Below are 11,450 nucleotides of genomic sequence, written 5' to 3'. Positions count from 1 at the left end.
AATATAGACTATTGATATATATATATATATATATATATATATATTTTTTTTTTAAACCAGATAATATCAGATTGCATTAGCCTTATTAGGCTCAATAAAAGGCGGAGTAATATCCCTCCAAATAAAACGTGTAGATGTCGCACTTATATGTTTAGCTAACGAGTGAGTCGCCTGATTAGCGTATCTGCTAACATAACCAATTACAGTACCAGGTATGAATGAAATTAACTGTAAACAAGAGATTAAAATAAAGCCAACATACGAGCGAAAAGAATAAGTATAACTAAGACTTGAAACCAAAACCGAGCTGTTCGTGTAAAGTCTGACCACAGTGTAGCCATTATCCTTTAGACTTGATAAATGTTTATTTAAAAATGAACTTTTAAAAAATAAATATTCAGTTTGTTAAAAATAAACATTCAGTATACAAAAATTGAATTTTATATCAATAATCTACCTTTTAAAGTGAACCATGGTGCAGAGTATAATAAATTAATAATTGAATCGTTATTACATGGATCATGGTCTACACAGTCATGTAGACCACAAATAAAAAATATATTATTTGTGTACATAAAGTACATGATTTTGTATAATATCAAATAATGTATATTCAGTACACAAATAATATACTTTTAGTTATTAAAAATGTACTTTGTATTCAAGAAAAATATATGCTTACTAAAAATACATTATTTTGTGTAATATACATTTACTACACAAATAATATATTTTTAATATATTAAAAATGTACTTTTTAAGCTCCCCGCAACGCGGTGTGGAACATGATCCAAATGAAAATTTGCCATAATAATTATTATCAGGAGAATAGGTAGACCTAATTGGCTCCAGCAGTATAAATGGGATAATATTTGTTTAGGTCGAACTCCCCAATCCCCTATATTACATTATTAGGCTTGTATCACAACTTACAATATAATAATATTTATATTCATGTGCATTCCATCAAGGCATCAACGTTATATCTCTTATACTGCTACCTTCGTATTAACACAATTAAGATATCAAAAGCAAGCTAGCTCTCTTTTCAACAAAATGCTGAATTCTCAAAATCAATAGATTGCAAAGCTCTATTTTTTCAATTCAAATACAATGCCTTTCTACTTTCTATATACAAACTCACATTACAGCAGGGGCTCCCAACTAAGTTTGCTCCTCACTTTTTATTTAACTGAAAGCCTTTCCAAATCAATATGACTTTATAGTGATACATTTCTACCCAAACTACATGTGTTAGTATAACCTGACTATACGTAAGAATCTCGTGCATCGCCTAAAAAGATGCCAAATCGTCACAAGTATGAAAGAAAAAGAAAAAAAGACTAGTACAGATTTTACGCGGAATTTAATGCTTGTTGGTCTATCTTGATTATAAGAGACTGGTGGATATCTCCATGAGGATCTGCCATGACGGGAAGTTTAGTCGATGTCAATATGTCATCAACATCGTCATTTTCAGCTAATGCTTTTTCTAGAGCAGCCTTTGCAACCCTTGTAACAGAAACCATTAAAGTCACTGCAAAACAATGTTAAATAACCTTAAGATTCCAATCATAAGTACAAGCTAAAATGCTTTATCCTCAGGTTTCAAAAGTATAGCCAGTTGCTAATAGTTTTATGTTCCCAGAATGATGCAGGCAATCAAAATATTGAAGGAAGTTGTAAAACTTACCAGACACTAGGAAGCCCAAGGCAATGAATGCCTGCATGGTGAGAGTTAACTTTTATCATGAGAAAGCCCAAAAGAATTGTATCAATTCTTTTTTTTGCTCAAAATGTTGAAAGTTAGTATCTATATATTTATTCTACCAAATCATGTTATATAGAACTACCAAAAAAATAACAAATTGAGCTGTGCTTACCATACGGGATTTTGAAAATTCACTCCACCCATGACTTACATCAGAAAGATCCTTCAAAGTTGTTCCGACATACACCAGTGCAAAAGTAATTGGCTGCAGTGGGAACAGTAAATTGCTTATATAATCAATATACATATACATATACAAGGTTAGCAATAAGCAAAGGAGCGGGTCTATGTGGGATGTGGGCTAAGGACGATCTGTTCACTGGCTAGAGTCTCAGTTTACACTATCATTAAGTGGAACTATGCATTCGTTCCTAATATCACTGGAGCAGTTGTTTTAGTTATGGGACATTTTTAAATATTCTGTCAAGATTCTGAAATTGTGAGAAGAGTACAGTGCGGCACATAGGCCACTTCATATTTCATAGCTATAGCCCTAGGTTCAATCATAATGTTGGTCACATATTTTGTGAGGAACAAAGTAATGGAATCTCCATTCCAGGTCCTAATTCCTAACTAAGACTTGGTGCATCTTCTAGAGGTAGAAACCTAATTTACCATGTTCAACCAGTTAAGAAAGATTTAAAAGAATTTGTTGTATTACTCCCTTGTCTCAATGGAGAAACAACAGACATATATATACAGATTCAAAAGACAAAATCCTACAAACACAACTCTACACAACTCATCAAACATATTTCTACATACACAAATTTTGTGTTTCAACACTACCCTCAAGCTGAAGCATGTATATCATATGCACCAAGCTTGTTACAAATATATTCAATCCTATGACTTCTTAAAGCTTTAGTAAATATATCAGCTAATTGATTATTTGAGCCTACAAAAAATGTAGTAATATCTCCAGATGTAACTTTGTCTCGGACAAAATGGCAAACAATTTCAATGTGTTTCGTTCTTTCATAAAAAACTAGATTTGACGCAATACGCAGAGCTACTTGGTTATCACAAATGAGCTCATGGACTCCTTTGTACAAATCTTCAGTTTAGCGAGGAGATTTTTCAACCACATAAGTTCACATGTTCCAAGGGCCATAGATACATATTTGACTTCTGCCCTTAATCGAACAACAACATTTTGCATTTTTACTTTTCCAAGAGATTAAGTTGCCACCAATATCTAGATGTTGAATTTCTATCCCATGCACATCCTGCCCAATCTGCACTTTGTATACCCAATAATTTCAAGTTTTCCATGGTCTTTGTATAACAAACCAGTGCCTGGAGATTTCTTAATATATCATAAAATCCGAACGGCAGCTTCCCAGTGACTTTCACGTGGAAATGCCAAGACTTGACTAACAACACTTACCACAAAAAAGATATCAGGTCGAGTTACAGTTAAATAAAGTTATTTCCCTACCAGTCGTCTATATTTTCCTAGATCTTGGATAAGTTCCCCCTAATCTGGTAGGCGTTTGACATTTGAATCCATAGGAGTGTCAAGAGGTTAGCAATTCATCATACATGTTTCTTCTAGTATATCCAATGCATACTTTCTTTGTGATATGCAAATTCCTTGCTTGGATTGTGCTACTTCAATTCCCAAAAAATATTTTAATTTCCCGAGATCTTTTGTTTCAAAATTTTGGAATAAGTGTTGTTTCAACAATTGTATTCCTTCAATATCATCTTCTGTAATAATAGTATCATCTACATATACAAGATAAATGCTCTTACCATATTGATGTTTATAAAAGACAAAATAATCAACTTTGCTTCAATTTAAACCAAAATTTTGCACTATGTTGAACCTTCCAAACCAGGCACAAAGAGATTGTTTTAAGCCATAGAGAGAATGTTTAAGATTACAAACCAAGTCACTCTCCACCTGAGCAACAAACCCAAGAGGTTGCTCCATGTAGACTTCTTCCTCTAGATCTCCACGTAGAAAGGCACTTTTAATATCTAATTGATGCAAGGGCCAACGATGAATGGCAGCCATAGAAAGAAAGATTCTGACTAAAGCAATTTTAGCTACTAGTGAAATGTGTCAGTGTAATCAATCCCAAAAACCAGTGTATACCCCTTAGTGACCAGTCGTGCTTTAAGTCTATCAACCTGTCCATTGGGTCCAACTTTCACAGTATATATCCATCTGCAACCAACAACTGTTTTATATCAACCATAGCCTAGCGCCAACTGGGATGGGATCATGGGAAATGGCTTCTTCAACAGATTTAGGAGCAGAGACTCAAAGAGAAAAGATAAACATTTGATAAAAGCACTATATGAAGGAGAGACGATCATAAGAAATAAAGTTGTATATGGGAAAAGGGGTTTCGTGTTGACCTATTACCTACACAACTTGTGATGGGAGAGATTGTTGCTGGAAACGAGTCCAAGGGCAAAGATAGCTTGAGAGATGAATTAGTTGGGTTTTCATCGATTTGAACTGTCGTGGGTGGTCGTGAGCATTGATGATAAGTGTAAAGAAAGGGAGTGATACTGTTGTTTTGCACATGAAGTTCTGTAGGTAAGGGACTAGGATTTCTAAGTGATGATGGAGCTTTAGGTAAATGTACCTCCGTCCCTCCTTGAAAAGTAGGGACAGGAAGAACATATAGAAAGAGATCAAGTGAGGCCGGTGAGGTGGACGAAAAGAATGGTGTTGATTCAAAGAAAGTAACATTAGAAGATACATAAAACCGACGCTTATCAGGAGAAGAACATCTAAAACCTTTTTGCAACCTAGAGTACCCAACAAACATGCATTTTAAGGATTTTGGGGAAAATTTATCGCGCGCTAGGGTAGTGTCCCGAACAATTTTTATAAAGAGATTATGGAGAGGCTTACTGGGAAATAAATACTATAAGGTATCTTACCATGTAAACAGATGAAAGCATACGATTTATTAAATAACAGGAATGAAGGATAGTATTTGCCCAGAACTGTGGAGGAACTTTATAATGGAGAATCATGGCGCGGGCTATTTAAACAAACTCTAGCATTATCACTTCGAATGTTTTAATAGACACTCCAAACTAATTTGTTATTTCATTGACAAATTTTTGAAGAACATAAAGCATTTCAAAACAGTTTCGCATTACAAAGAACCATATACAACGAGAAAAATCATCAGCAAAGGTAACAAAGTATTTAAAATCAAGAATTAAACTAAAACAAAAATGTCCTCAAACATCAGTATGAACTAAGGAAAAAGGGGATGTGACTCTTTTATTAACACGATTAGGAAAAGATGTTCTAGAATGTTTGCCAAGTTGGCAGGCTTCACACTCTAGGGTAGATAATTGGGACAACCTTGGAACAAGTAGTCGTAATTTATTAAGGCTGGGATGTACTAGTCAGTTATGGGCAAGAGAAAGAGGAATGGTAGTAGTGCAAACCGTAGAAGGATTTGTTACCAAAAAGAAAATGGATTTCACAGATGGATTCGCGAATGACTGATGAGAAGATCTGGAAAATTTCACTGGAAAATCTTGCCGGATGTGGTCACACGCGCTGGTGCGTGAGGATGGAGGTCGACGACTATGGCGGCGCGTAGAGGAAGAGCCGGTGACAACGCTTGTTGGGTCAAGCTCGCCGAACTAGCGAAGACTTTTGAAGAGATGGGTAACACCAATTTGACAAAAACTCTTACCAATAACAAGTAATTCGAGAAAACAATTTCGAATGAATAGTAACTTTTACTGTTCACGAAATAAAAAAATCTTCCAAGTTTTGGCTTTTGATACCATGTTAAGAAAGATTTAGAAGAATTTGTTGTATTACTCCCTTGTCTCAATGGAGAGACAACAGACATATATAGTTATATACAGACTCAAAAGACACAATCCTACCGACACAACTCAACAGACATATTTCTACAGACACAACTTTTGTGTTTCAACACAACCTAGTGGTCAAATCCACCTAGTACTAACACAAAATAGTTCAGATTCTCCAAAACCAATTAAAGTTTAGTTAATATAGTTCTGTTTGGTTTTTAGGTGTTTGCTATAGAACTTTGTGAGTTTGCAAATAGCCTAGGAAGAACTAAAAGTTCCACACATAGGGAGAAGGAGATAGTGAGGCTACCATCATTCCCAGCCATGTTGCGAGTGCATATTCCCCAATTGGAACGGATGTCACCGACAAAAGGTAGTTCAGCAAGTTGAAAGGAAGTAAAGGAACGAGCCGGAGCAACAAAACAATCTATTAAATCAAATAAGACATAAAGTTAGTACAGAAATACTGTTTTTTTTTTCTTCTGCTTGTGAAAATTACATTAATGATGAGGCAAAAGATACAGATAGAGTCTGTTCTCCATTCTTGCTAACCTTAAAGCCAGATCTTTGAGTTGCAATCGCAACTGCACGAAACTGTGGGTAATCTTTTAATTTGGAAATGACAAATGACCTCCCAATCTGTCATGCCAGGAAAAAGAAAAGTGCAACAATCTCTTAAGAATAAAAAATCTCCAAGGGCCGATGAGAAGGAAACTTGCAATTCAAATATAGAACACTTGAGAGTACGAAGGCTAACAAGAGAAGGGGAAGCTTTAAATGTTTTTATGCTTGAATATGGAATAAGTATTTCTCTAGTTACAGACTAGGACAGATTGAATAAAAAGTACAGTATTATACAAATAATGGTGCATATTCAGCATATATTGTATCAGTATCCCCAGTTATTATTGTACAAATACACATCCTACATGGTGAAAAATAAATGCTTACAGTTCTACCGAGAAGGAATGCAGCAGCAGCCCCCATTGTAGCACCAATAGAATCAGCGAAAAAACCCACAGGCAGACCAAACAGATAACCACCACCTAACTGAAACAAATACAAATATACGAATATACGATATACTGATTTGAGTTTAACAATGAAGAATAAAATGGAAATATCATCATGTAGACTGTAGAGACAAAATGACACCTTAGAAGAAAATACAAATAACAAATAAATACTCACACACACACACACACATGATGATGATGATAACAACAACAACAACAAAAATTACTTATTCCATGGCAGTATAAGGGAAATCAAATGGTCACTTACCATTTATGTGCCCCTATTGATGTATCTATCCATTTCCTTTCAAAGATTGCTGAGTCTATTCAATAGCTTATATTTGATTGTAGCTAACTTAAATGATAAAGTTCCATCAGAATTTACTTTTAGATATTTTAAATATTTCTGTAACAAGTTCTACTTTTCTTTAGAAACACATTTTCATTACAGGTTATTATCTGAATATGATTGACTCAAAAAGCAAGCTTAAGGAAACATGAGGAAGAATAATGGGGAGAGAGAAGAGAAAGAGGAAACAAGTAACTGATTGGTCAATTGAGGCATACACTACATGACAATTACTCAAATATTCTAGAAATTAAGTACACAGATAAATTAGACAAGGAAGTGATCATGCTTCCTTGGATTAGAAATAGATACCAAATAAATGAGACAATGAGGTGAGCATGCTTCTTTGAACTAGAAATAGTTAGAAGTGTAATTAAAAATACATGGAATCCTTTAAATCTCTTACTGTAAGTACTGAAGCTGGAACAGCCAATACTGTGAGAGGAATATAGGCAAGAGCCCTGCAAGATCCACAAAACACGAATGACTGATGGGGCTACCTCTGCATTATCTGGAAGATCACTCATAGTTCTTTTAATTTAAGAACAACCAAAGCTAATTATAATACCTTTGGGTATAATGCCCAACCACAAGTGTAATGCCTATACAAAATGCTTTAACTTCCAAATTTCTAGTTTTTATCCAGTCCATCAAAAAACATGTAATATGTGAAACACATACACTAAGGACTCAACATGATTTTTAAATGGGATAAGGTACAAAACAACCATCCAACTTTTTAGGAAACAACAATTAAGCCACCCAACATGAAAAACACAAAGGAAACAAACAAACTCGGAAAATTCTTGCAATTGGCATTTTTAGCATGTAAAGTCTAAGTTACTGCTGAAGTGATGATCTACGTGGAATTTATTGTACTGATTTAGACTCTAAATTAGCTTTCCCTCTTCCACAACAAACAAATAATAATAATTAATAATTAATAATAATAATAATAACAATAATAATAATAATAACAACAACAACAACAACAACAACAACAACAATAATAATAATAATAATAATAATAATAATAGAATAAAAGCCTGCCCACAGCCATGGCCTGTATCTGTCATCCAAATCTGAGATTGGGCAAAAGAGATCATGGCCTTTTCAGATTTGGATGTCCAGATCTCAGATGAAGGCCACAGCCATCACTCCCTTGGCATGGCAGCAACAGCCATGGCCCTTTTTTTTAATAACTTGGTGCGGAGGTGGGAGATGAAGTAGGTGTCATCCTTGAAGGATGGAGTGCAGAGCGCTGAGCGCAGCAGCCAGGAGCACGTTGACTATGCTTTCCTTCATCCATCTAGATGAGGTGTGTTGAGAGCCATAGCTAGAATGGACAAAGAATCCATAGTTGGACTCTTTGTCCATCTAGACAAGGAGTCTGGAACTGGACTCCTTGTCCAAAATCCAAATTCCAATATGGATGAGGAGTCCAGCCAGCGTCAGTCCAACATACTGCAGGTATGGTACCTGGACTCCTCATCCAAAGCTGGATTCCTTGGAATCTGAAGGAAGGGTCCAACTCCATACTCTTTGTCCAGATTCCAATGGCCCGATGACGACATCTTTTTTTTTAAAAAAAAATTCAATAGATAGTGAATAGTCAATGTGAAGAAAGATTAGGTCAAGCCAAATCAGCGTGTATGTTAGCAAAAAAAGTGTTCACATAAGCCGCACATCAGCAATGCACTATTTTTCCAAGTTCAGATATGTTTTTCGAGCTTTTATGAGTTGGAAAGCTTAATTGCTACAGTATTTCCCAAAAAGTTGGATGGTTTATTTGTACTTTATCCCTTTTTGATTTATTATACAAAACAATAAATTTATACAATCAATATATATATTGGTTTCTGTTCCTTTTCCATCTCCCTAAATCAAAACCTTAAGGATCACACGACAATGTAATGTAGAATTGTAGATCATAGACTCTAAACTCCAAAACCCTGTCTAGGGCAAGATTGATAAGTGACATGTATATAAGTCATACTTACAGCATAAGAGGACCCCAAGGACCCAAGTCTTCTTTGACCCATATCAAGAAATTTTTCAAAATCTGCAAAAATCAAGGTTTTCTGAGAAACATTGGAAACTATAATTCTGAAATATAAGCAGTCAATCAGAATGCTAGTATATTCAAATTTTCTGTTGCAAATAAGGCAAACTTCTTTAATTTTCAAAGACAGCTAAATAAGATGCACATTGAAATGCTGAATCATATCTCTTGCTTTTTCAGCAAGGAAGTGCTTCAACAACTAGTATTCAATCACAGGCAAGCTGACTTGACATTTTCAAGTTATATAAGATTAGAAAGATACTGCAACTTCAGAGCTCAGATGTCAAGTCACCCACTTAAAGGAGAAGGTTAATCTTATAGTTGGCAAAAGGTGAAGTGGTCAACAATCGAGTGAGCATCAAGAACACAGCACTAAGCAGTAATAAGAGCATAATTTTTCCTTATATTTTCATATGGAAATTCAGACTCCAAGAAATCACCAACACAATGCTCAGACTTCATAAATGTTGAATGAAAAACTATTTAGCAGCACAAGGAGATTCTAAAATGACGAAACTAAGCAATGTAAAGCAATACCCAGATCACGATGACAAAGATCCAATCCAAAACAGTATGAATGAAGAGCGCATTCATTTAATTAAAACAGCTAAAAAAAAAACCAAGAGAACACTTAAATGTAAGAAATCGAGGGAAACTTATCCGACCCAGATAAGAAAAACAGGACCTTTTCAACAGGAAGAGTGAGGCAAACGATGGTAATGACAGTGATGAGGAAAAGAAGAAGGATGAATCTGAAAAGAGAGATCCAATTGAATGCCATAGAGAGCTTCTTACGCCAGGGTCTACTCTTCTGCTCGTCGTCTCCGGCCTCCCAAATGGCTTGTTTCAACGACAAGCGCGGCCTCAAATTCACCCCTCCCCCTAAATTTGCCAGATTTACAATATTCGAATCCAACAAATTATAAAAGATTTAGAGAACCAATGGCCATTCTGCCAGAAAAGAAATGAGCTATAAATGGGAAATATTGCTTTCACCAAATCATCACACACAAGTCAAAATACACGCAATGCGTGTTCTTGGTGTTGTGTGTGTGATCTGCTATATGGACTATGGTTTTGCTTTACTGTACGCGGAGACGATGTCTTCGGGTGCTTCTGCTGATGAATTCCCAACTCTCTTTACTCGGTAAAAAACGTAGAGAACTCTTATCCCCCAACCTTTTCTTACACACTTTTCGAAAAAAAAAAAAACTTTTCTTACACGTGCGGAACCGTGAAAGGGTGTTAATTGTACATTTGTACTCCCCCCTTGTTTTACTTCTTTTTATGTCCCATTTTATCTCAATTATTATTCATGAGCGAAAAAGGATCCAATAGATGATTAAACTTTACTCGAAATTATAATTAGGCTCATGAACTTTATACAAGTATAATTAAACATTTAAAGTTACAAAATAAGTCAAATAAGATCAATTTACCAGCCATCTTGATAATCGGTAAAACTATTACCGTTGACCACTGTTCACCTTCGTTTAAAATAAAAATATATATAAAAAAAATCAATTTCCGATGCCCTTCTCTATCCAAAAAAAAAAAAAAAAAACGATCAGTCGGTCATCTTTTCTGATGGATTAGGCCACCAATCTAGTCGCCTTCTCTAATGGAGAAGAATACAATCCGGTCTCCTTCTCTTGGTGAAGATGACCATTGGTCATATTCTCCATTGGAGAAGATGGCACCAGTTGCCTTCTCCAGTGGAGAAGACGATCGGTCTGGTGGTCTTCTCTATTGGAGAAGGCGACTAGACCACCAGAGAAGGTCACTGAATTTTTTTTTCAAATTGAACGGTTGTCGAAATTTTTTAGTCACCGAAATTATCATCGAAATTGTTTTTGAAATCCTAATGCCCGGTTATTCCAGGTGGATAACTGGTTACTAGGTTTAGATGCACCAAAATGACAAGTTTGAGTATTTAATTGCACTTTTTTAACTGGTTAAAGTCCAGAAGTCTAATTTCACTTTCAATTAAAGTTTAAGGACTTATTTGACCATTTTCCCAATTTAAAATAACTCCAGTCAAGTCTCATTAACTGAACTAGTTACATAAAATGAGACGAAGGGAGTATAATTTTAAAAAGTAACACATTTTGTCTTTAAATTATATGAAAGTAACGAGTAGCTATAATACGTTCATTGTGTAATTAAACTAACAAGTATTTTCACCCGTGCAATGCACGGAATGGATTTAATATTACAAATATTTGGATCGATATACAATTATTTAAATTATAACATCAAATACTCTGTATTATATAGTGCAATTGAAGATATGGGTTGGATCGCTTATATTTGTTGATGTTATCATTGCTTGAATTCAAGCAAGTAATTGCTCAAATTAATAGTTAATGTGTAGATATACGCATGCGGTGCTGTAACTTTAGAGATTTTTATATATCATTTGTTTATGATTTTTATAAATTGGGC

The 11,450-nt window shown here is 35.0% G+C and overlaps 1 protein-coding gene across 1 annotated transcript; it reads right to left on the bottom strand.

The window, feature by feature from the left end:
- Window positions 1–1,045: 1,045 nt before the first annotated feature.
- On the bottom strand, window positions 1,046–10,190 carry LOC109146881 (TVP38/TMEM64 family membrane protein slr0305-like). Its single transcript, XM_019294554.1, has 9 exons — window positions 9,691–10,190; window positions 8,944–9,005; window positions 7,350–7,404; window positions 6,530–6,628; window positions 6,131–6,217; window positions 5,889–6,005; window positions 1,884–1,976; window positions 1,694–1,724; window positions 1,046–1,537 (listed from the first exon to the last, which is right to left on the bottom strand). The coding sequence occupies exons 1-9, from the start codon at window positions 9,784–9,786 to the stop codon at window positions 1,356–1,358; spliced, it is 822 nt and encodes a 273-aa protein (XP_019150099.1). The 5' UTR covers window positions 9,787–10,190; the 3' UTR covers window positions 1,046–1,355.
- Between the last annotated feature and the right edge of the window lie 1,260 nt (window positions 10,191–11,450).

The sequence above is a fragment of the Ipomoea nil genome, unplaced genomic scaffold (assembly GCF_001879475.1).
Source record: "Ipomoea nil cultivar Tokyo-kokei standard unplaced genomic scaffold, Asagao_1.1 scaffold1940, whole genome shotgun sequence".
NCBI lineage: Eukaryota > Viridiplantae > Streptophyta > Magnoliopsida > Solanales > Convolvulaceae > Ipomoea > Ipomoea nil.
Note: the sequence above shows the minus strand (reverse complement) of the source record. Positions and strands in the feature narration are given on the sequence as shown.

Coding starts and splice junctions, on each gene's coding strand:
- LOC109146881 (XM_019294554.1), bottom strand. CDS start 9,786: ATGGCATTCAATTGGATCTCTCTTTTCAGATTCATCCTTCTTCTTTTC. Junction 9,006..9,690: donor TCACTCTTCCTGTTGAAAAG/GTCCTGTTTTTC, acceptor TGATTTTTGCAG/ATTTTGAAAAATTTCTTGAT. Junction 6,218..6,529: donor CATTCCTTCTCGGTAGAACT/GTAAGCATTTAT, acceptor CTGGCATGACAG/ATTGGGAGGTCATTTGTCAT.